General features: G+C 39.6%; 1 protein-coding gene across 3 annotated transcripts in view; it reads left to right on the forward strand.

Moving 5' to 3' along the window:
* Positions 1 to 12,247, forward strand: part of LSM14A (LSM14A mRNA processing body assembly factor) — a 58,925-nt gene extending 46,678 nt beyond the window's left edge. For 2 of the 3 annotated variants that reach the window (XM_079118564.1, XM_079118562.1), the window contains 4 exons: positions 11 to 193; positions 317 to 488; positions 2,450 to 2,681; positions 9,536 to 12,247. In XM_079118564.1, coding sequence (XP_078974690.1) covers positions 11 to 193; positions 317 to 488; positions 2,450 to 2,681; positions 9,536 to 9,559 — 611 coding nt within the window. In that variant the 3' untranslated portion in view covers positions 9,560 to 12,247. Of the gene's footprint in view, positions 1 to 10; positions 194 to 316; positions 489 to 2,449; positions 2,682 to 7,733; positions 7,791 to 9,535 lie in introns of all 3 variants that reach the window. The other variant, XM_079118563.1, reaches the window with a different exon arrangement.
* Positions 12,248 to 26,522: the final 14,275 nt, after the last annotated feature.

Consider the following 26,522-nt stretch of genomic DNA (forward strand, 5'->3'; position numbering starts at 1 on the left):
TTATTAATAGTTCCAGGTGCTTCCTCAGCTCCAAGGAGAGGGAGAGGGGGTCATCGAGGTGGCAGGGGAAGATTTGGTATTCGGCGGGATGGTCCAATGAAATTTGAGAAAGACTTTGACTTTGAAAGTGCAAATGCACAATTTAACAAGGAGGAGATTGACAGAGAGTTTCATAATAAACTTAAATTAAAAGGTAAAGTATAGTTTTTCTGTTCAGAAAATTATTTAATATGAATTAAGGATATTTTCCAGATTCAGTGTTTAATTTTCTTTAGTACAAGTCTTATTTATATAGTATATATTTGTTTTTCATTAGAAGATAAACTTGAGAAACAAGAGAAGCCTGTAAATGGTGAAGATAAAGGAGACTCAGGAGTTGATACCCAAAACAGTGAAGGAAATGCTGATGAAGAAGATCCACTTGGACCTAATTGCTATTACGATAAAACTAAGTCCTTCTTTGATAATATTTCATGTGATGATAATAGGTACAGTCCTTTAAATATTCTTATACTTGTGTACATTTATGATGTTTAAGTATAAAATGTTTTCTTATAAATTTACAAGGTTTAGGGCTGAAACTATAGCTCACTGGTAGAGTGCTTGCCTAGCACGTGTGAGGCACTGGGGTCGATCCTCAGCACTGCATAAAAATAAATAAATAAATAAATAAATAAAGGCATGTTGTCCATTTACAACTACAAAAAAACTTTTTTTAAATAAAAAAATAACATAAGGTTTAATGCATACCTAAAAATGTCTAATGATCACAATTTATGGGGGGTTTGTGGTGTTAATTATTTTGTTTTGTTTTGTTTTTTTTTTTCCTGAAAATTGAACCCAAGAACATTTAACCACTGAGCCACATCCCCAGACCTTTAATTTTATTTTGAGACAGCGTCTTGATAAGTTTCTTAGGACCTCACTAAGGTGCTGAGGTTGGCTTTAACTTGTAATCTTCCTGCCTCAGCCTTCCAAGTCACTGGAATTACAGGCATGCACCACTGCACCTGGCTCATAACTGATTTTTTTTAATGTTTAATTTTATTTTTAAAAAATGCTACTGGGCATAGTGGTGCATGCCTGTATTGCACAGGAGGCTGAGGCAGGAGGATTGCAAGTTCAAAGTCAGCCTCAGCAACTTACTGAAGCCCTGAACAACTTAGACGCTGTCTCAAAATAAAAGTTAAAATGGGCTAGGTGTGTGGCCTAGTGGTTAAGTGCCTCTGGGTTCATTTCCTGGTACCAAGGGAGAAAAAAATTGATATACTGAAGTTTTAAATTGTATTTCTTGAAAAGAAGTAATGACTATATAATTTAGGGATGCAGTCATATTCGGATATTACTAATTAAAACAGAAGCATTCTTGTAACTTTTTTTTTTTTTGGTGCTGGGGATCGAACCCAGGGCCTTGTGCTTACAAGGCAAGCACTCTACCAACTGAGCTTTATCCCCAGCCCTGTAACTTCTAAATAGACTTTTTCAGCTGGACAAAGTGACGCATACCTATAAACCCAGCTTCTCAGGAGGCTGAGGGTTGCCACTAAGATCAAGACCAACTTGGGAAATTTAGTGAGATCGTGTCTCAAGATAAGAAGGACTGAGGATATAGCTCAGTAGTAGAGCTCACCTGGATTCAATCCCCAGTACTACAAAAATGCATACGCGCATACACACATAATACCTTTTCCTTTATCCCGCTATACTGTAGTACACATGAAGCCAGTACCAAAAGAATTAGTATTTCTTGAAGTTTGCCAGTACAGTTAAACTCTGTCATATTGTAGTAAATGTGATTCTGAAAAAATGTCTGATTATCCTGAGGTAAAAGGATTTGGGATCAAGAACTAAAAGTTACTGGAGTTCTGCTGCTTAGTTCACATTGTCTTTGTCCTCTCTGCACTTTGCTGCCATCTGCTGGCAGTTGTTTACTTTAGTTTAAATATGGTTGGGGAGGATGATAGTTCTGAGAACTGCAGTTATCTAGCTAGACTGGATGACAGCTACAGGTTAGACATTTAACTGGGTTAATTGGCGTCAAAGCCAGAAATTGATCTAGGAACATACTGGAGACTTGTAACTACTTCGATCTCCTAACTTCCTCAAAACAAGATTTTCCTGCCTGGCTTTGCCTTCTTCTCCATTAGTACTTAGTGGAGTCAGTTGTAAATCTCATTATATCTGTACCATTATATTTATGCCTTTATCATTTTTCTTTGTTTTATCAGCTATATTTGCAAGAATATTTTCCCATGAAATGTAACTGAATATTATAGGAAGATATTAAACTTGTATGCCATGGATAACTTTGAAGACTTATATTAAATGCTTAGTTATAATTGATCTTTAGGAATTATTTAGTCTTAATTGGGGAGTTAATGCTACATATTTTTGATGAGAAACATTTTTTTATACCTGATATGCTAAAGATTGCTTGCTTTTATAATAGAGAACGAAGACCAACCTGGGCTGAAGAAAGAAGATTAAATGCTGAAACATTTGGAATTCCACTTCGTCCAAACCGTGGCCGTGGAGGGTACAGAGGCAGAGGAGGTCTTGGCTTCCGTGGTGGCAGAGGGCGTGGTGGTGGCAGAGGTGGTACATTTGCTGCCCCTCGAGGATTTCGTGGTGGATTCAGAGGAGGTCGTGGGGGCAGGGAGTTTGCAGATTTTGAATATAGGGTAGGTATGATTATGTTTATATAGTGCAGGATTGGCATTCAGTTTTATACATCTCAGAATGTTTTTATTTTTATCTATTTTGGGTAAATTTTCTTGAGAGCATTAAGAATAACCTAGTTTGACTATTCAATGGAGAATATACCTGATTAGGATGTTTATATAATCTTAAGGGCAGTAACTTCTTTTTATTTTTACATATATATATATATATACATATATATACACACACACACACACACATGTATATTTTTTTAAGCTATTGATGGACTTTTTTTTTTTTTAACGTAATACCTTTATTCATTTTTATGTGCTGGGGATTGAACCCAGTGCCTCATGCATGCCAGGCAAACATTTCTACCAGTGAGCCATAACCCCAGCCCTGGACCTTTATTTTATTCATTTATCTGTCTGTGCTCTTTTCAACTGAAGGAAAAGATGGAAATGTGGTGATCTTTTTTATCTTTTTCTTTCCCCCGCTCTGAGGCACGGGGGATTCGAACTGCGACCCTTGTGCATGCTAGGCAAGCACTCTCCAAAACAAGCTATTTCTTCAGCCCCCTCTCTTTTTATATTAAAAGCATGGTTTTAGATTTTTTTTGACCAGTAAAATTTTTAAAATCCACACCTATAGGCTGAGTTAGAATTATTCCTTCTCTTCTTTCTTTCTTTTTTTTTTTTTTTTTTTAAGTTGTAGATGGACACAATATTTTTATTTTTTATTTATTTATTTTCATGTGGTGCTCAGGACTAAACCCAGTCAGTGCCTCTCACATGGTAGGCAAGTGCTCCACCACTGAGCCACAACCCCAGCCCTTAACCTTATTTTTTATTTAGAGACAGGTCTTGCTGAGTTGCTTAAGACCTTGCTGCTCAGGCTGACTTTGAACTCATGATCCTCCTGCCTCAGCCTCCCAAGCCACTGGGATCAACAGGTGTGCACCACTACACCTGTTTTTTGGTTTTTTTTTTGTTTTGTTTTGTTTTTGGTTTCTTTTGTTTGTTTGTTTATTTTGTTTTGTTTTGTTTTAAGAAAGCATAGGAAGACTGGGTGCAGTGGCATTTAATTCTCAATACCAAAAAAAAAAAGAAAGCAAGCAAGCATTGGAAGGATTGTAGAAATACTCTACAAGGAAAGGATGTTTATTTCATATTACGAATTTTTTATACCATGGGGGCTAGGAAACCCATACTCCCAGAATAGAAAGCAAGCCTTTACATTTAATAATAGCATTTATATAGTCCTTACCAAGTAGCAATCATTGTTCTAAGTGTTTTTCACATATTAACTCTGTGATGTAGGTTCTATTATCATCCTCATTTTACAACTGAGGAAATAGGTATAGAAGTAATAACTTATTCATGGTTGCACAGCTTATAAATGATGATGCTGAGTGTTGAACCTAGCAAGTAGGTTCCTGAGTCAGTGCTCTTCATTTAGTTTTGTGGAAAGCACTACATTTTCTCTTTTCACTATAGTCTTAAAACTGTGGTATGAGAGAATTCTGTAGCTCTGTATAAAATATTTATGTATATGACTTGTGTATTGATAAGATAATAAACTATCCTAGTTCATTGATTTTAGGAGTAGTGGAGAGGAAAAAATGTAACAGTTCAAAATATGAAGTCTATTTATACCTTAAAGGTCTACATAGCAGAGGAAACCTGGAAATAGAGACTTGCTGGCAGGAATTTTATTGTCCAGTATTTGAAATTGGCCACTGTCGATCTCTCTAAAAGAACATTAGCTTTGAGATCTGGTCTATTAATTTTGATGCCTATTAATTAACCTCAAGTTATTATCTCACGATATAGCTCCAGTGGCCTAATGCAATTGCGAAATCTTCATCCCAGCTAAGAGAATCTGTCTTAGAAACGACAGAATGGCTCTTCCTTCTCACTTTTATTGTTCTTGACATTGTCAGTGATCCCTTGCTTCTAGAATTTAGTAACTTTTTCATAAATATTTGTCTTTAATCTCTCTGCAATATTTGACACTGATGATCACCCCCTCAACTTAGAATCTTTGTATTTCTTTTAATATACTTGTTTTTTGTTTAAAACACAAACAAAACAAAGGGGGAAAGGTTTTTAAAAACCCAAACAAAAACAAGTGCTCCTTAACAGCCTATTAAGTGCTTCATGGTCTACCTGTTTCTCTGGGTCAGATGTCTAGTGCTGGCTGTTATCCTTGTGGCCAGTGGGACAGATCTCTCCTTCATTACATCTATCTGCAGCAGATCGGTGGGCTTTCTTGCTCTTATTATCTTCCAGTTGACTTCTGTCTTGGGACCTTTTTACCCAGTCGTCTGCCTGGAGTGTTCAGTTTATCTTTCTTGTGAGCCTTCATGCTCATGTTCACACACCTTGACCTCTGCTTGACCACTCACTCACTCTCCACTTCCCTCCCCCTTTTGTGAACTCATCCTCTCATAGTTTCTAATCATTTCTTCAGCTTGGACCTTGTATGTTTCTGCCCTGCATTTCTGTCACTTGCTTTGTGTCCTACTGTCACCCTTCCTCAGACTGACCTTATCATCGTCCCACTGTCCAGTCATAGCTCTGCCTTCTCCCAGTGTTCCATTTTGGCATACTCCACGCAGTGGAGGTATCCATGATCGTGACCCATTAACTCTTGGAGTTGGAAAACTTCTGAGAGATCTGACCACCTAGCCAAAACTTAAATGTCTTCTGTAGTGACTCTTATGGGGTGTCCACCTCACCCCAGGAGTACTCAGTTGTTAGGTGCTCAGAGACATACACAGTTTGAGTGGAAATCTCTTTGCCTTTATCTTCAACTTTTTGGTGAAACTGTCCTTGTACAGAATAGGTACTATACTTAATGATAGTTTTTGAAAAAACAACTATCATGTTTTCTGTGTAAGTCCAGACTATTATGCCCCTTTCTCTGAACATTCATCAACCTTCATTGACTTAATGCCATGTACATGCTACATGCATTTATTAATACAAACTTTTTTTATTATTTATTTTGGTACCAGGGATTAAACCTAGGGATGTTTTAACTACTGAGCCATGTCCCCAGCCCTTTTTTGTTTTTTACTTTGAAGACAGGGTCTCACTAAGTTGCTGATGGCCTCTCTAAGTTGCTAACACTGGCCTTGAACCTTCTGTCCTCCTGCCTCAGTCTCCCAAGTCACTAGGATTATAGGCATGTACAAGTATTATTTTTAAAGCCATATCATAATTGTATACTCATTTTGAGTCTTTTGTTTAAAAAAAAAAATCTTATCACAGTACTGCAGCATTCAAATGAATTGTAGAGGTTATCTATGAGTCTTTACCCCTCTCAGATAGTCCAGCCTCTGCTTGGGCATTTCAAGGATTGACAGTAACCCTGAGGCATTGCCCTGATGACTTGAAGGCCCTTATGCACTGCCTTCTTTTCTTATTGTCTCCAATTCATATATCCAGCTCTATTTCTCCTTACCCTTTAACATCTGACTTAGGCAGGCTGGTTTGTGGTCATCTATTATATACAGCTTGATTCCAACTCTAACCCCATTCATTTACCAATTTTACAGAACTTTTCATATATGCCAGGTACTATGCTGGACATTGGTGATAACAAACAAATATGATCTGTCCCAGCTTTCTTGGTGTTTACAGTCCAGTGAGGAGACAGACATAGCTAAAAGTCAGGCACACCCTGACACTTAACTTTCACTATCTTTCCTAAGGTGTACTTTATCTTTTTGAAAGCATAGGAAGGATCATAGAGACATTATACAAGAAAATGATTTTTATCTCATATTACATTTTTAGCACCTAGAATCTAGGAAGCACATACTCCCAGAATGAAAAGCAAGCCTTTATATTTAATAACAGCATATACATAGACCTTAGCAAGTCCCAGGCACTGTTCTAAGTGTTTTTCATATATTGTTTAAACCTCACATCAACTCTGTGATGTAGGTTCCCTTCTTTTATACACTGATTTCTTTCTTTGAACTCATATCTGCTCTGTTGGTACACATTTTAAATACATTCATTGTCCCCTACTTCATGTATTTTATTTTGTTTTGTACTCCATTGCCTGCTAGATGGAAGCCTCTGGCATTAGGGATTGTTTTCTACTTTTTTTTCCCATCAAAACACCTATTTCGGCACACAGCCTTGGTCTGCTTGAAGTATATGCTTATCAGTAGCAAAGCCAAATTTCCATCATTATGGGTAACCCTTGATTGTCCATTCCAGAGTTGAATGACCTGTCCGTCCACCACTATATCCTTAATCTCAGTAACCTGCACCTTCTAGATCCTTATCATCTTGTCATCTTTAAAGGTTGGAAATAGTGAGTGATTACACAAAGGAAATTTACCTTTAAGGATAAAATCATTTCTGAAACATTATCTAGTATTTCTTCCCAGTGATACCTTCTCTACAGCCTTCATGAAATGAATTGGCTTTGTTCCTTCTGCTATGTTGGCATGAATCAGTTTTGGGGTGAGCAGACAAATTTGGTTGTTTAATGAAAACCTAAGTAAGGGTTGGATCATAGGTTTCTTAAAAGCCTTTAAAGAATCAGCTAAACTGATTACAAAACTAAGGACCCTAAGAGGTTAATTGATCTACTGCAAACTTATAAAGCCAAAACTTGTTACTTTGATTTCCGGCCCATTTTTCCTTAACTGAAATGTTTTAAAACATTTGGTCCTGTGATGCTTGGTGTTTTTTTGGGTGTCCCCCCGCCCTTTATTTTGGGGGGGCAAAGAGGAGGGGTGGTGGCAGGACCTGATTAGGATTTGCGTAATAATAAGAATGTAGCCAGCCCCTGTTTTATATACTACTAGTTGAGCCTCCACGGTGGGTGGGTGAGACTGCACTTGAGTCTCTGTTTCTTTCAGAGGATCCAGAGACAGTAAGTTGTCTGAAATGATAGCATGATACTTTCTCCCTTTCTCCCTTTTATTTTCTCCTCTCCCCCTCTTGTCCCCACTATTCCCCATTCCCCTTTTCTCTCTTTCTCCTTGTATCTTTTTCTTTTTTTTTTTTTTTTTTTTTTTTTTTTTCTTTTTTTTTTTTACCTTTCAGAAATCCACAGCTTTTGGACCCTAAAAGGTCTGGATTGGTCGTACTGCTTTCTGAAAGGTAAAAAAGCAATTAAATAAATTGGGAGATGTGAAGGTTGGCTTTGGTGGGGTACAAAGGGTTCATCTTTAGCTCATTTATTTCTGTACAACTTTATATCATGCCATATGTATTTCAATTTAATAACATTTTATATTGTACAGATGTTATTGTATATACAGATGAAGCAAAGTATTTCACCTACAAAATGTCTAATTATAAGTTGGGGTAGGAATTAGCAGTAAAAATAAGGTATAGTCATCCCTTGGTGTCCACAGGTGATTGATTTCGTGACCCCCATGAATACTGAAATCTGTGGATGCTTAAGTCCCTTATATAAAATAACATAGTTATTTGCATATGACCTGTGCATATTCTCTCATATTTTATTTATCTGTTACTTATTTGGGGGTGCTACAGATTGAACCCAGGGCCTTGCACATACCACTGAGCTATACTTCTAGCCCTCATATTTTAAATAATTTCTAGATTGCTTACAATACTTAATTTAGTGTAAATGCTGTGTAAATAATTGTTAATATCACATAGTTTAGGGAATGAAAACAAGAAGAAAAAAAAGCAATCTGCATATTCAATACTCCTCCATAGTTTCTATCCTCAGTTGGTTGAATCTGATACCCAGGAATATGGAGGGCCCAACTGTATGTATATGGTAGCAACTAGTTTGGAGGCAAATAGAAGCCCCCTACTCTGCTGCTATTTATAGGTCTTTACTTTAGAATTAGTCTCACTGTGAAGGCTCCAATTTATGAGTTCTTTCTTAAAAATGATTTCTAGCCAGGCACAGTGGTGCATGCCTGTAAACCCAGCAACTCAGGAGGCCGAAGCAGGAGGATCAGAAGTTTAAGGCTGGCCTCAGCAATTTAGAAGACCCTCTCTCAAAATAAAAACTAAAAAGGACTGGAGAGCAGTAGAGCACCCCTGGGTTCAGTCCTTAGCATACACACATGCATACACACACCCCAAATAGATTTCTAAATCATTGCTTTCTCTTGGCATGGAGTTTTGAAGAGGTTTTTTTTGTTTGTTTGTTTGCTTGGTTTTCTGTTTTTTTATACTGGAGACTTAACTCAGGGACATTTAACCATTGAGCTCCATCCCCAGCCCTTTTTTGTTCTTTATTTAGAGACAGGGTCTAACTGAGTTGCTTAGCACCTTGCTAAATTGTTAAGGCTGACTTGGAACTCATAATCCTCCTGCCTCGGCCTCCCAAGCCTCTGGGATTATAGGCGTGCATGTCTACACCTGGCAAGAAATGTTATTTTATTGTCTCAGTATTTTATTGCTTAGTAAAAACTTTTCTCAGACTCCACAGTTTTATGAAGCTTGTTTTTAAAAGAGTTGTCAATTGTATTTGATGAGTTTGCTTACTAACTTGAGAGTTTAAATTTTATGTCACTGTTTTTCAAAATCATTAGGGCAACCAAAGATAGTGGGGTACACCTGTATCTTAGAGTGGCCTTCTTGCCACACCCAGCCCATAATAACACTGCTTCAACCTGCCCTGACTAGAAAATGCAGTAAACAAATAATGAGCTTCTACTTAGTATGGAAGTTATAGATGTTTCCTGAAAAATCAGTGAAACATTTTCCATGAAAGTAAAAGGAAGGGTATATTTAAAGGTAACTTAAACTTAAGCAAATGAAAAAGAAAGATAAGACTCATTAATAAACTAATAATTTTGGAGCATGAACTAATTGGGTTTTTGTGTGTGTGTGTGTTGTTTTGTTTTTTTCCTTTTTAGAAAGACAACAAAGTTGCTGCATAGTCTACAAACAAGTCTTTGAAAATAGGTGAATTTCTAGCTCTTCATGGTCCTGAAAATTGGTTTCAGTCTTTGTGAAGAATGAAGAAGTGAATTTGCTGTATATTTGTCACCAGCACTGGGTTTTGTTTGTTTGTTTATTTTTCTGCTTAATTTCAAAGATACAATGCAGTTACTTTTGGGGGGAGGAAGGCTCATGTTAAAAAAATGAGCACTAAATATATTTGGAATAGCAGAAGGTTAAGTAATTTCTTATGTATAGTTAAACTAAAGCAGTACTTCAATGGACTTATAAGTATTTTTTCATCACTGAAAGGATTTTTCTTATCACTAAATTGTATTTGGCAATTATTGCAAGTTGCCTGCAGATAGGGCCGTGATACTGTGTTTTGAGCCACAGATGGTTGTGTATGCGTGTGTGTGTGTGTGTGTGTGTGTGTGTGTGTGTGTCTTTATCTTCCTCTTTCTTTTTGGAAATCCTATAATATGAGGTAGCTTATTTCGTCAATTAATTAGGGTGCTGGATGGTAGAGAATTTTGTCAGTCAACTATGTACACACAGTAAATACTGTTTCTTAGGCAAAGGTAACTTTTTTATATAGTTGTAAAATTCCATTATATTCCATTGCCAAAGAAACATTAAGAACTTTGTATAGCTGTATAAAAAGCAACTAATTTTTTAAAGAATAAACATTTTAAAGTCAGCAAACATACTGTGTCCTTGCAGAAGTTGATGTGCTGAGGAACAGAGTTATGGGTGGGTCTTTTTTCCCCTTGTCTTTCCAGGCTTAAGATTTTTGATTTATTTTTTAAGGTTTGGAACATAAATGAAGATTTGATACATTCTTCCATTATCTAAAAAGGATAAATTCTTCATGCTCGGTGTAAGAACTTCATTTTGTAGCAAATGGCATATCACAGGATTTCTCCAAATAATATTTTCAGTATATGAATGTAAATAAATAATCATAGATAAGAATGTACTTAGCTGTATTTTCAAATAAGTAATCATCTCCCTTTTTTATGACTTTTAAAACTAGGCATCAGTTAACCTGTTTTTCCTGATATGCCTGGAATTTTGTTGTGATAACATTGACTCATTCCATTATTTCAAAAGGATTCAGAATGTTTGAAATTATTTTGAAAACTTGTAACACATTATTAATATTGGGCCTGTGACCCACAAATGACTCAGTATAGAGTTCATTGCTAATTATAAATTACTAATAAATCTTTTTGATATTTTAAGCTATAGTGGAAAAAAATCTGGCCACTTTTGTGTTTTTACGAAGGCCATGGAATAAAGGGATCCAAAGATTTAAATATTTTTATCTATTTTGATTTTTGTTAACTTTCTCCTTAAAACATTCAGTAGTGATAAAGATGTGGAAAACTGCACTGTAGGAGAATTGGAATATTTAAAGATGGTTGATATTTTTATTTTAATTTTATATCTTTTGTATAGCTCTACAAGGAAATGTTTTGTAATTTGATTTCATTATTAAGATCCAGTACTTGGCAGCCATAGTTTAGATAATATTGTTTAGTACTATTTGCTTGCATGTTAACAACTAAACCTTTTGGAGGACCCACAAATCATGATAATGAACACATTTCTGAGGCATTCGAGCATCAAAGCAAGTGCTGTGGCAATACCTGTGTAGACTGAGAAGTCCCAGGCCAATTTCAAGAAGAAAAACTTGTAAATACCAGTTCTACACACTCTGAAAGTATGAGTTCACGTGTTTTCCCAGCTCTCTGGGTCATTGACTGGGACATTTGTTGTCCCAAAAGTAACTGGCAGCATGGCATACCTGCAGTGCACCTTACAATATTAAAGCAAGGTTTTTATTCTAAAACAGAATAAAACTGTTCAATAAAAAATGTTTGTCAAAGTTCTTTCTCTTAAGTGGTAACATTCTCTTCCAATATAAATGAAGTATAATGAAAAGCATCAATAAGGTTGGAAGAATAAGGCCTGGGTTCCATCTCTAGCACCACAAAATGTGTGTGTGTGTGTGTTTATGATAATGTTTATAACCTGTAGTAACTAGATCAATTTCTAACTTTATTTCTGAGATTGATTTATTGTAGATGTATAAGGGAAGTTAAAAGTTATTTTCTTTCTTTTCTGAGTATAAGACACTCCTGAGTTAAAGTTTGTGACATTAGGAAACTAAGCCAACAAGGTACTGTAGTCTCACAGGTATTTCTGATCAGCCAGGTTTGGGAAGGAAATTACACAGTATCATAATTGACTCTATCTGATCTAGCCCCCTCCTTATAGAGCCATGGTAGAATTTCCACAAGAATTTCATACCATTTTCCCCATGCTTCCAAAACTCTAGTATCCAGGTTGTGTCTGGCATGAAGACAGGGAAGGACCTAATTAGAAGAGGGGATTGGGAATATTTCTGTAGAATGGAATATCGTTGGAAATGGGGAGGGTGAGACTGAAGTTTCCTTCAGGGTTTGGCTGCTTTGAAGACTTAGTCTTTGTTTTTTACTCTTAGCATAAGCAAATGAGTGTGTGTTTTCTCTCTTAATTTAACATGGCTTAAGTCCCTGTGTCTCTGAATTATCTATCAAAAGCTGCTCCTGTGGGACCCCTGCATTCACAGCATAAGCTGAGAAGCAACTTCTTCTTTTCCTGAGAAGTATTAAATTTTCTGATTCACTTTTCATATCTAATCATGTCTGGACTTGGTGTGTTGTGGGATTCCCCTGCCCTATTAGTTGAGAGATGAAACTGGTTTAAATTGTGATGGAGAGTGTCATGGTACAAGATAATCAAAGTACGTGAACTCTTCCTATAGGAGCTCAGATGCCACCACTTTGCTTGGTTTACCTGTTATTAAAAGGAGGAGAGGCCTGGGGGTACATGCAGCTCAGTGGTCGAGTACTTGCCTTGCACTTGCAAGACCATGAGTTCAGTTCCCAGCACCACACACACAACTAAAGGATGACAAATATTAGTCCAAGTGGAATCAAACTTGGGGCATAAGGTTAATCTCTGGATTTGAGGATGCTAAATAGGGACTTCCTAAGCAGGCTGCCTTGGCCTCTCCCAAGTTTTCGATAGGGACAACTTCTTGAAGAGGTGTTACCTGATTCGGAGTTAGTCAACGAAGGAAAGAGAGAGCTTTGACAAGCAGAGGCTTGGGGGCCATCGGCAGTCAGCCCTTTGCTGATGTATGCACTGGGAAGCTAGAGGTACAGAGTCCAAACATTGGTTCTCTGGGAGCAGGCCCAGCCTTCTGAGGAACAACACAAAGGTTCTTATCCTGTTTTCAGAGTCAGTGTTTAAAGGAAACTTGTGGGGGAAAAAAAAAAAGAGAGAGACTTGTGGTTTTGAAAATTTGGCTCCAAGAGCACAAGATGGGACTATGAATCTAAAGAGATTTTTGTTCTCAGTAATGGTAGAGTTATCAGCCAGTGGCATCGGTGTCCTTTAAATTCCAACCCAGTTCCTATGTAATGAACTTGGCTGACTGATTAAAAATATTTTCAGGTTTAAGTCATAAACATATCAAAATAAACCAGAATCTAATTCCAGGTCATACTGTTGATTTTTAAGGAAATGCTTTAAAACATATAAACCATGTTGTGGTTTATAGGGAAACAAAGCAGCTCTTTGAGGCCAAAGCATATTTCAGTTCAATAATAAGTCTTTCTTAGAGTGACTCATAGTCACTCAGTTTAGTGGCTCAAAAACCACTGAGAACAGCCAGCAAGGGAGCTCATGGCCCAGAAAGTCTTGCCTTCTACAGACTTCAGCAGTCTGGGAATGAAAAATGCCAATATTGAGGGGACTCTCAGGAGCCTAGGCCCAGCTGAGATTGTAATGAATTCCAGAGAATGGTTTTAGTCATTCCAGTACAGAGGACAGGAGTGTTTTTGCTAATTGTCCGGAGTGGCCCTCTGTAATCCTAGTACTCACCAAATCAGATAATCCTCGGGTGTCAGCCTCACACAGGATTGTTGATGAGAATGCACATCTCAACATTGCAATTCAGGATTTTGCTTGTGCTGAAAGCATTTTGTAAGTTTTCTCTTTCTGGGTTAATTGGATGAAGCCTCTCCCTTGCTTTATTCCCCAGTATTGGTAGCATTTCTTCTCCCCCCCCCCCCCCCCCCCAAGGATGTGGTTTATAAACTGCAAGCTGCGGTTATATACAGGTTTTCTTTCCTATTATAAAAGCAGTTCATGTAAAAAAGGGGGGTGCAATATAGGGGTTTTTGTTTTGTTTTAATGCTGAGGATTGAACTTGGGTGCTTTTACCACTGAGCTACATCCCCAACACTTTTTTTTATTTCGAAAGTGACTCACCAAATTGCTTAGGGCCTCCCTAAGTCTCTGAAACGGGCCTCAAATTTGCAATCCTCTCACTTTCAGCTTCAGAAAAGAAAAGGAAGAGAAGAAAAAAGATCCATCTGCATACCTATGACCTAAAAGCTCACAACATGCGTCATAATTGTCTTTGTAACCCAGGAATCAGAATACTAACAGTACCCAAACATCCTCCCACACTGTTCTTTTCCATTATTAACCAGTAACTTCCACAGCCTCAAGACTGACCACTGAAAAAAATGGGAAAGACTACTGTCCTGACTTCTAACAGTGTAGATCACTTTTGCTTTTTCTTTTTTTCTTTATATAAATAAAATTAAAGCCTGTGCAGTGGTGCACACCTGTGATCCCAGTGGCTTCAGAGGCTGAGGCAGGAGGATCTTGAGTTCAAAGCCAGCCTAGGCAACAGTGAGGCACTAAGCAACTCACTGAGACCCTGTCTCTAAATAAAATACAAAATAGGGCTCAGGGTGTGGCTGTGGTTGAGTGCCCCTGAGTTCAATCCCCAGTACCCAAAAAATAAAAAATGAAATTATATATCTTTCATGTATATATATATACATATATATGTATACACATATATAAAATTAGGCTTGGCTTATTTGCTCAGCGTTAAATGTTTGTGGGATTCATCTATATTATTGTAGCTGACTGTTGGTTCATTGTCATTGCAGTATAATATTCCATGTATTAATAGACCACAGTTGATGATACCTTGGGGAACTTCTAGTTTTTTGGTTATTAAAATAGTGCTAGCACTGTTTCTTCCACAGGAGACACCCAAACTAGAGTAAGAGAAATGCCGACTTGGACTTCTTGAGGTTGAACAGTTTAGTACTTCCCAGCTACAGTGCTCCACACTAGTGTACTACCGCAAGTACCTAAAGCAACCCTAAAGTACCAGAAAACCCTGTTGTAATATAGAGGCATATATAGGTGTGCAGATCTTGGATTAATTCTCTTATGTCCCCGAAGAACACTGTGCCACCTCTCATGCTTCACAGTGGCAGTTCAGGATGTGAGTGTGGCATCCTTGCTTTTTTTGTGTGTCTTGTTATGATCATCTTAATAACCTGACTACGACCCCCATCTTGAAAATCTGAAGCCTTTCCCCTTTTGTCCTTCATAATGTCTTCAACTTTGTGACATGCCCATTTGTCCCCAAGATAACCATACTCAGTGAAAAGCGAACGAGAAAGACAACTGGGCAAAGCCTAAGGGAAACCAAGCTCCAGCTCTCAAAGGGTACTTAGGATCAAGGGAAGCCTCAGGATGTGCCTGATATCCCCCAGCGATGAGTTGTGACCGACCGTGTGTGGAATGTTGCCAACCAGGGAAGCTTAAGAATCCGCATCCAGGGTTTTTGCCGGGGGTTGGTTATGTAGACAACCTTTGCCTGGCATGTGGCAGAACTCCACACTAAGGAGGTAAAGCACACAGTACAGTTTAGATACAGTGAACTACTCTTGACAAGTTCCTGGAATGGCAGCAACTGTCCTGAAAACCATGTTCCAGATTTTAGTCAAGAGCCAAACTTACAACAGACTTTTAACTGGGAGCAGTCAGACCTACTGTGTTACCTGCACACCAATCCACAATCTGGCTCCCGTTCTTGTCGTGTGTGACATTTTTCTCAACCCCTCCTACCCAAAGCTGTGAACACACCTGAACTTTGTCCATCAACCTCAAAAAAACTACAGTATCTCTGAACTGCAGATTTAGATATACCATGCTTTGGTCTGGCAGCTGGCTTGCTCAAGAAATAATGGGTGGGGCAGGGGAGTACTGCCTTATTTTAGTAACTTTTAGCCTGGTACAGAACTAAAGGTCTGGAATTTCTACTTTTTCTGAATTCATGAGCTCATCCATTCTGCTTTCCCAGCACCATCTCTAACCAGCCTGGACTCCCGTGACTCATGGTTTATCTTGCAAATATCCTAAACTTCCTAACTTTCTTTACTTTGTTGCCGCCTAGAGAAACTTCAGCCCTGAAAGCATCCATTCATCTCTATCTGTGGTCAGTGTCTTCACCCAGAAGGTTGAGTTCTGAGGAAGAGGATCACAGGACAGCAAATTAATACCACTATCAATCTGGTTACTACCCTGTGCTGAACCCTCAACATTGTCAACAAAACAAATATATTTCTGTAATCACCTTGCAGTCCACAAGTGGTCTGGCCATCTATTTCAAAGAGAATTACAAGTTGTGGGATGGGAACTGCCTCAAGTGTTCAGCCAACCTCATCTGCAGGCAACCTTTCTTGGTGCCCTTCTTAAAAAGGCAAAAGGAACCCTAACTCACCACTCCCGAGCTGGCTTGCTTTATTTATTTTGCACTACTGGGAATTGAACCCAGGGCCTTGGATATGCTAGGGAAGTGCTCTACCACTGAGTTACATCATTCCCTTTTTGTCTTATTTTGAAATGGTTTCACTGGGTGCAGTGGCACATGCCTGTAATCCCAGCAACTAGGGAGGCTGAGGCAGGAGGGTTGCAAGTTTAAGGCCAGCCTGGACACCTTGTGAGACCCTGAAAATAAAGGGCTCAGTGGTTTAAATCACCAGTACCACAGTATCACAAGAAAGAAACAGGGTTCCACTAAGTTTCCTGTGTTGTGCTTGAACTTGTGATCCTCCTATCTCAGCCTCCCTAGTAACGGGATTACAGGTTTGTATATTTGTACCTCATCCAGACTTATACTATTGATTTACCTCTTTGCCTGTATCTTCAACTAATCTTTAAGGAGTCTTTTCCATCAGCATTCAATTATTATGCTAGTGTATGTTTTGCGCATATATAATTACGTTTATAACAATTATATGTAGTTATTTGGCATATTTACTACAAACTTTTTTCCCCCAGTGCTAGCTGGGGATGGAACTCAGGATTTTTGGTTTGTTTTTTTCTGTTGGTTGGTTTTGGGTTTTTTTTTTTTTTTTTTTAAGAATACTATCCCTGAATCCTATTATACCTGGCCTACATCCTCCTGTTTTACTCTTTTACTATTAGGATTCCTAATTTCCCTTACTATTAGGATTCCTAATTTCCCTTTCACTTCTCATCCCACTAAAACAGTTCTTGGTTAAGTCACCAATGATGTCCCAGTGAGTTGGCCTTCTGCAGTTTTCTTATTTTACAGAAGCATTCTGTACAGTTGATCACTTCCTTGAAATACTCCTGCCTTCCTGGCTACCACATGCACCTGGTTTTCCTCCTAACCTCTATTGCTCGTCAGACTGCTTGCAGTGGCTCAATGCCCCTGCATTCAGTCCCTGGTGCCCAAAAAAAAAAAAAGTTACTTGATGGGAGGTGTGTGTGTGTGCGCGCGCGCACGCACATGCATTTTAAATCCCACCAAAAAGCTTGTGACAAAAGTAGCAATCATGCTAATGTCATCTCTACCCCTAGCCTTCTGCTTTTAGTTTTACTGCTTTCTTCTGTTTATTGATTATGGAAAGTGGAGGGACTGCTTATTCAACAAATAATTATTGAACTCCTGCTGTGAAACAGGTATAGCTGTAATTGGAAAGGAAGCTGACAAGTGAACAACAGAAAAAACAGGACTCGTTGGTCTTTCAGCCACTAGGAGGCGACACTAAGATGCTCAACTACATCACTAAGATGCTACAGAGAAAAACCAGGAAGAGGGCAAGAGAGGATGTTGGGGCATGTGTGGCAAGGTGAGGCCACTTCCAATTTTAAATAGGTTAGGGAAGCTGAAATTTAAGAAGTGACCTTGAGAAGGTGAGTGGACATTTAAGCAGAAGAAACTGCAGCTGCAAAGCCCCTGAAGGCAGGAGTGACCCTGGTATGGATTGGTTGAGTGAGGAAGGAGAGGGTAGTAGAGTCCAGGCGGAGTAAATGGGGGCTGGGCAGGGAGGAAGAAGTGGGTCCACTGTAATGATTGGCATTTATTCTGAGAGGAAGCAGTTGAAGGGTTTTGAGCAAAACTGACAATCTGATGCATTGGAGGTGGAATGCACCAGTGATTGAACTCGGGGGCATTCAACCACTGAGCCACATCCCCAACCCTCTTACACATTTTATTTACAGACAGTCTCAGTTGTTTAGTGCCTGATTTTGCTGAGGCTGACTTTGAACTCAAGATCCTCCTATCTCCGCCTCGGGAGCTACTGGGATTACAGGTGTGCGCCACCTAGCCCAGCCAGTGTGATGCATTTTTTAAAAGAATATGAAGCTAGAGTCAGGGATGGTGGTCCATGCCTATTATCCTAGCAATTTGGAAGGCTAAGACAAAAAGACAGGAGGATTGCAAATTCAAGATTAGCCTAGGCAAATTAATTCTAGGCCAACCTGGACAACTTAGCAGAACCTTAATTCAAAATCAAAAATAAGAAGGGCTGGGATATAGCTCAGTGCTAAAACACTCCCTCAATTCAATACCCAGTACCAAAAGAAAAAAAGAAAAAAAAAAAAGGTAGAGTGACTCATGCCTGTAATCTCAGCACAGGGGAGACTGGGTGGGAAGGATCACTTGAACTCAGGAGTTCATGATCAATGGTAAGGCACTAAGCAACTCATTGAGACCCTGTCTCTAAATAAAATATAAAACGGGGACATGGCTCAGTGGTCAAGTGCCCTGTGTTCAATCTCCAGCATGCACACACACAAAAGAATACTAAGGCAAGAAGCAAGGAGATGTGTGCAGTAATCCAGGGTGGTAGTTCCCTTTGCTCCTGGCAGCTGGAACATGTGGCATAGACTGCCAGAAATCATCTGTGCTGCAAAGTCCCTTGTGGCCGAATCCTATGGTATGGGGCTGGGGTTTGTGTCCTCAGCAGATTGTTCTGGCTTAAATGTATGTGTTCACACAGTTTCGAATAAATAATAGGATTTAAAGTCGAAACTTCACAGTCCCTCAGACTCTCAGTTAATTGAAACTAGGTTTTCCAATTTTTACTAGTACTCAATGCTGCAATGAAGAATCTTTGTGAATCAGTTCACAAATAGATGAGTTTAACTGAGCACCATAGCACATACCTGTAATCCCAGCAACTCAGGAGGTTAAGGTAGGAGGATCACAAACAGCCTTGGCAATTTTTCAAGATCCTGTCTCAAAATAAGAGGCTGGGGTATAGCTAGTGACAGAGCACTTGCCTAGCATGCAAGAGGCCCTGGGTTCAATCTCCTACTGAAGGGATGAGTTTAATCCAGGCACAATGGTGCACATTATTATTCCAGTAATTGGGAGACTGATGTAGGAAGATTCCAAGTTCAAGGCCAGCCTCAGCAACTTAGTGAGATCCTGTCTCAAAATTTTAAAAAATGGGGCTGCGGATGTGGCTCAGATAAAGTGACCTTGAGTTCAATCCCCAGTACCCCCCCGCAAAAAAGTTTATATGTAAGATGAGTCCCAAGAACTGGAATTTATTTTTTGCCTGGGTGGGGAGGGGTACCAGGGATTGAACTCAGGGGCACTTGACCGCATCCCCAGTCCTATTTTGAATTTTATTTAGAAAAACAGGGTCTCACTGAGTTGCTTAGCACCTGTTTTTGCTGAGGCTGGCTTTGAAATCATGATCCTCCTGCCTCAGATTCCCTAGCCTCTGGGATTACAGGCGCCTAAGAACTGGAATTTTTGAAAAATGGGAGATAAATAGCTTTGTAGTTCTAATAAATATGTCATCCTTGGTAGAAATTGTAGCAATACATATTTCAACCAATAGTTAGGGTACGTTGTCAACAAACTTCATCTTTGCCAATATGATAAACGAAAAGTGATATCAGAGGCTAAGGGTGTAGTTCCATGGCAGAGCACTTGCCCAGAAGCACAATGCTCTGGGTTCCGTCCCCCAGTGATGCCAAAATAAGCTGGGGGGCATCTCAGTATTTCGTGCATTTCTGAGTGAAGCTGAGCATTTTTCCATATGTATAAGTTCTTAGTATTTCCTTGTACTGGGAATTTAACCCAGGGTCTCAACCACTGAGCCACATCATCCCTTTTTAGTCTTTGAGACAGGGTCTTACTAAGTTGCTTGGGGCCTGGCTAAGGTGCTGAAACTGGCTTTGAACTCAAGATCCTCCTGTCTCAACCTCAAGAGCTGGTGGGATTACAGGGGAACGCCACCAGGCCAGGTCTTTACTGGTTATTTTTACCTGTTTATCCACTACTGACCCGATATGCAGCAAAAATAACACACATCCTTGTTCTAAATCCTCTTGACATGCTTATCATGATACTGATTACAACTAGTACATAATACTTATGACTAAGTGAATATTGTTTATTAATGAGCCAAGTAATATTCCATTTCTGTTTTACCCAAAGGGAACCACTGTCCTGAATTTTGTATTATTTTGGTTTTGATTTTTTTTTTTTTTTTTTTTCCTAGTGCTGGGGATTGAAGCCAGGGCCTGTGCATGCAAGGCAAATATTGTACCAACTGAGCTATATCCCCAGCCCCTGGTTTTGATTTTTTTTTTTTTTAATTTTCTTCCTAGAGTTTCTGATTAACTCTTGATCAATTCCCTCCTTCCCTTCCCTCCTCCCTACTCTAACCTCCTTCTCTTTCTCCTTCCATATTCTTTATTAATTGGAATCTATTCCATTCTTCTTATACTCATTGAGCTAACTTTCTAAACCATTAATCTAATCTAATCTTAATCTAAACCATTTCTTCTTTGGGCCATTATTTACTGGATAGCCTTTTGTTTTTCTTGGAGTTTCTCAGTTCTCTTCTCTTTTGCTTGTATTTGTTGCCCTTGTTCTAAGGTTCTTCCATACTGTGAATTCATTTAGTCTATGAAGTCTTCTTTCTTAGAGATTATTTTATTTTGTTTTATTTTATTTGTACCAGACATTGAACCCAGGGTGCTTAACCACTGAGCCACATCCCCAGCCCCTTTTTAAATGTATTTTATTTACAGACAGAATTTCGCTAAGTTGCTTAGGTCCTCACTAAGTTGGTGAGGCTGGCTTTGAACTCACAATCCTCCTGCCTCAGAGCCACTGGAATTACAGGTATGTGCCACTGCACCCAGCCAAGGTTGTGGTTTACTAACTTTCCACCATCTTTCTGGAATCCAAACATGTTGCTCTCAAGGGCTTCAACAAATTTATGATCCTGAGATAGCTCTTCATTGTTCTCCTGGGTCACTGTTTCTTGGACACCATCTTTTCCCTTCCTCTGTTTTCTGGAATTTTCCCTTAGGGATCTTTCTAAAACAGTCTACATAAAGGACCAGATATCTTCTAGTACCTCCCCTCCCACGCACACCCCAGGCAGTACTGGGTACTGAGCCCAGGACCTCACACATGCTAGGCAAACACTGTATCTCTGAGCTACACCCCCAGTCCTTACTACAACTTTTTAGATTTCAACAACAGAATATTAAAACAGTCCTAACTTCATTTGCTGACCCTTCATCGAGCATGCATGGTGCCAGAGTGATGCCAGTTTGATTGTTTTATGATAGATAATTCATTTTTTTCCTTTGTGGATACAGCATTATCCTTTGTGTTTAGACATTTTATAAGGACTTCTCTGAATATGGCCTTTCTGTTTGACCCAATATTGTGCTGGATAGCCTTTTGATTTATTTATTTAGTTATTTTGTTAGTTTTGGGGTTTTGGTGCTAGAGATTGAACCCAGGGCCTTGCTCATGCTAAGGCACACTCTACCACTAGTTACACTCCCTGAACTTCCTTTTGTTTAAAGACCTTTAAACATTTGTGTCTTCCCTCTTTAGCTCTTATTCTTTGTATTTTTATTATTATTTTCACTTTCTGTTTGTTTTATACTACCCTCCCCATCCTTTCATTAGAACTCCCTCTTTACTCAGGTACAAAAGCTCTCAATTCAACCCTCTGTGTCTCAGTTTTTTTCTTTCCTTACGCTATTTCTCTTGATCTCTTTCCTGTAGTGAAATCTGAAGGTTGTTGGTCGTCTGTCATAAGGCAGAACAGCATGGTGGTGCACACCTGTAATCCCAGCGACTCAGGAAGCTGAGGCAGGAGGTTCTCAAGTTCAAAGCCAGCCTGGGCAATTTAGCGAGACCCTGCCTCAAAATAAAAAAACAAAAAGGACTGGGAATGGAGCTTAGTGGTAGAGCACCCCTGAGTTCAATCCCTAGTACCAAAAAAAAAAAAAAAAAAAAAAAAAAGACATCAGAGTTGCCCTGGAGCTCTATAAGTAACCAGGATTTTATCAACTGGCAATATTTTCTTTAGTGATCTGTACACATGAGATCCCTGAATTCCAGGTTTTGTTCTAGGGTTTTTTTTTTTTTTTAATTATAGATGGACACAATACCTTTATTTTATTTATTCATTTTATGTAGTGCTGAGGATCGAACCAGTGCCTCACATTCAAGGCAAGCACTCTACCACTGAGCCACAATTCCAACCCTTGTTCAAGGTTTTAAGTTATCTCCAAGATCTCACAGATACTATAGAAAAACAAAAAACAAAACTTCCTTTTACTTGTTTGTTTTTCATAGAAATATGTTACCTAATTACATAGAAATATATTACCTAATTATAAATCACTTGTTTTTTTTCATCTTTCAGTACTGGGGTCTGAACCCAGGTGTGCTTAACCCTGAGCCACATCCCCAGCCCTTTTATTATTTTAATTTTATTTTTTTGATTTTGAGGCAGGGTCTCTCTAAGTTGTGGAGGCTGGCCTCAGACTTGTGATCCTTCTGCCTCAGCCTCCAAGTTGCTGGAATTACAGGGTTTTACCATCATACCTGGAGATTATAAATCATTCTGACTGAAGCAGTGAGCTAGGATTTTTCACTACTTGTGGCAGATCTTGATTAGTTTCCTACTTTCAAGTCACCTTTCACTCCTGCTCTTACTGTTCCTGCCTCCGAAGAGTCTGAAGCCAGGACCAGGCAAGCCAGGCATGGTAGCACGCGCCTATAATCCCAGCAGCTCCGGAGGCTGAGACAGGAGGATAGCAAGTTCAAAGCCAGCCACAGCAACTTAGCAAGACCCTAAGCAATTTGGCGACACCCTGTCTTTAAATAAAATACAAAAAAAACGGGGGGCCGGGGATGTGTTTCAGTTGTTAAGTGGCCCTGCGTTCAATCCTCGGTACCAGGAAAAAAAAAAAAAAGAACCAGGCAAGTGGTCCCCCCGGGGAACATTAGCACCCCATGAACATGGGCCAGGCGGCAGCAGCACCCTGCACTCTGCTCTGGGTCACCAGACTTCCAACTGCTGTTTTCAGTCTAGAATATAAATAACTCACACATTTCTCCCTGCCCAATTCTATTGATAAAGGTCATTTTACTTATTTATTGATTTTTTAATACAGTTTTAAAAGGAAAGTAATATTTGTGCTTGGTTCACCATCTTGAAACAGAAAATCTGTGCTTCTACCCTAGTTTGAAGCCCTTTCAACTCTTGCCTAAACCACTGTAATAAATTCCTTATTGGTCACCTCCCTCCATACTGCATTTCTACACTTCATTTCTCTGCAGTGGCTAGAATGAACTTTTGGGAACATAAATTATGTCAGATTATATCCCATGTCTTAGAGAAAGTCTCTAATGTGGGAACCTCAAGTGCTTGTATCCCCCTGGAAATGGTGTCCTTATACCTGTGGCCTGATAAGAATGCGATCGTGGTGTGAAAGACCTCTGTTACCCACTGGAGCCAGCGCCTGAGCAGGGATTCCTCTCTCTGATCCCTCAGTGTTGGTCAAAGCCTCTGAGTCACAGATTTAAAAATAAGTCACAGGGCTGTGAGCTAAGCAGAGTAGCTGCACACCTCTGTGGCTGGCCTGTGGTCAGCAGCAGGGAATCCCCATGCCTAGCCCAGCTACTGCTCCTTCTTACAATGTGTGTGTATGTGTGTGTGTGTGTTACTGGGGATTGAACCCAGCCAGGGACACTCTACCACTGAGCTATGTCCCCAGCAGTTTCTTGGTTTTTATTTTGAGACCATGTCTGGCTACATTCCCCAGGCTGGCCTTAAACTTGTAATTCTCCTGTCTTAGCCTCTTAAGTTGTTGGAATTACAGGAATGCAGCACCACACCTGGCTCTGAATCCCTTCTGACAGAGCAGGTGATGCCAGGCCATCCCACACTTACTCTTAACCTCCCACTGGAGGTGTCTGTCCTTGGATCAGATGCCTCTCTGAGTCTGACTTCCAGACTATCACTGGGCTTGTTCTGCAGCTTTCATCCCCTAGGTCAGGACTTGTGCTTAAAAGACACCTAATGTGTGGACCAACTTACTTTTCTCCTTCCAGCTGTGACTTGGTTTCAGTTTGGAAACCCTGGAGTCTTCAGAGCTCCGTTGAGTGGAGATCTGAGGTGGGCCTCTGTATTGGTATTTCTCCAACTTTGCAGGGTGCTGTGGCATATGCCTTTAATTCCAGAGACTCAGAAGACTGAGGCAGGAGGATCACAAGTTCAAGGATGGCCTCAACAACCTAGGGAGACCCTGTCTTTAAAAAAAAGAAAAGAAAAAAAAAAAAAAAAAAAAGAAGTAGGGATAAAGGAGCTTCTAGACATGCCCACTGTTATATTATTCCAACTTGAACTTGCCTTGTTCTCACCTAACTTAAGGAGGCAGGGGAATTTAGAAGCAAATAATACAAGTAATAAGTAATACCTGTCACAACCAATTACCAGAAAGGATAGCCAACTATAGACCTGGCAGTGATGAACCCACTAATGGGGGGAATTCTGGAAATATGCACATGATTGCTGGCTTAAGCCCCAGGATTCCTGAGCAAAATAACCCCTTTTTTTGGGGGGGGGGGGGGCAGTGCTGGGGATTGAACTCCAGGCCTTATGCTTGCAAGGCAGGCGCTATACCAACTGAGCTATCTCCTCAGCCCCTCTTTTCCTGCTTGATCCTCACTCTTTTCTGCATTGCATGGACCAGGTGGAAAGAGATTAAAACTCTTAGGAGCCAGGCGTGATCGTACACACCTGTAATCCTAGCAGCTTGAGAGGCTGAGGCAGAAGGATCACAAGTTCAAAGCCAGCCTCAGGGGCTGGGGTTGTGGCTCAGTGGCAGAGCACTTGTCCAGCACTGGGTTCTATTCTCAGCATCTCATAAAATAAATAAATAAAGGTCCATCGAAAACTAAAAAAAAAAAAAAAAAAAAAAGCCAGTCTCAGCAATTTAGCAATTCAGTGAGACCCTACAGCAACTCACTGAGACCCTGTCTCTAAATAAAATACAGAAGAGGGCAGGGGATATAGCTCAGTGGTTAAGCCCCTGGGTTCAATTTCCAATACCAAAAAAAAAAAAAAAAAAACTAAAAAAGAAACTTAGGAAATTATGACTACATTGTAACCTCCTTAATCTCATAAAGGATAGTTATACAAAATTTAGAGCTAATATTACCTGTAGTGATGACATAGAATTCTTTGCCCTTTAAAGTCAAGCATGTCAATGATTACCATTTATATTCAGTATTGTGTTGTCAGGCTTAGCCAATTGCAGTGAGGCATGAGAAACAGAGACAAAGACTGGAAAAAAGAAAACAGATAACCTAATGGAGTATGTGAAGACCCAAACCTATCAACCAACTTCTATTAAGTGAATTGTCAAAGTATTTTAAAAAATCACTGGGGGTAGTGGTGCACAGCTATGACCCAGGTACTCAGAAGGCTGAGACAAGAAGATTTCAAGTTTGAGGCCAGCTTGAGACTGTCTAAAAATTAAAAAAAAAAAAAAAATTTTAAAAGGAGCTGAAGGGACTGGGGCTGTAGCTCAGTGGTAGAGCACTTGCCTCACATGTGCAAGGCCCTGGGTTCTATCCTCAGCACCACATAAAAATAAATAAATGAAATAAAGGTACTGTGTTCATCTACAACTAAAAACATATATATTTTTAAAAAGGGCTGATGATGGACATGGGTGATCTCCATATTTGGTGGCAGTGGGAGGCTGGAGATTGAACCCAGGGTGCTCAACCACTGAACCACATCCCTAACCCTCTTTATTTTTTAATTTTGAGACAGGGTCTCGCTAAATTCCTGAGATTGACCTCAAACTTGCACTCCTCTGCCTCAGCCTCCTGCGTGGCTGGGATTTCATGCTTCACCACACCTCATATTTTAAGACCCCCTGACTCCCTTTATATAAGCCCAGTGTCCTTGGTGATTTTTCTAAGTGTTGACTTAGGGAGCTTAGAGCTAAGGCATTTCAAAGGCAGCTTTAAGTTTCACCACTCCCTCTGAGATTCCCCTTGTTATCTCAGGACTGAAAGGTGTCTCACAGATTCCTTTGTTGCAGTATAGAATGATCATGGGTTTGTGTGTGTGTGTGTTTTGTTTTTGTTTCTGTTTTGCACTTTTATGGTAATTTTTTTTTTTTTTTTTTGTACCAGGGATTGGATTGGACCCAGGGAGTCTTAACCACTGAACCACAACCCAACCCTTTTTAAAATATTTTTTTTAGAGACAGGGTCTTGCTGAGTTGCTTAGGGCCTGGCTAAGTTGCTGAGGCTGGCTTTGAACTTGTGATCCTCCTGCCTCAGCCTCCTGAGCCGCTGGGATGGGATTACAGGTGTGTGCCACCATGCCCCGCTACAGCAATGTTTTGTGGTAATGAAATTGTTGTAGTTAAGAGCCAAATTTTAGTTTACAAATATTCCCAAATATTTCTAGTAACTTGGCTGAA

Source organism: Sciurus vulgaris (genome assembly GCF_902686455.1).
Source record: "Sciurus vulgaris genome assembly, chromosome: 17".
NCBI classification, from domain to species: Eukaryota; Metazoa; Chordata; class Mammalia; order Rodentia; family Sciuridae; genus Sciurus; species Sciurus vulgaris.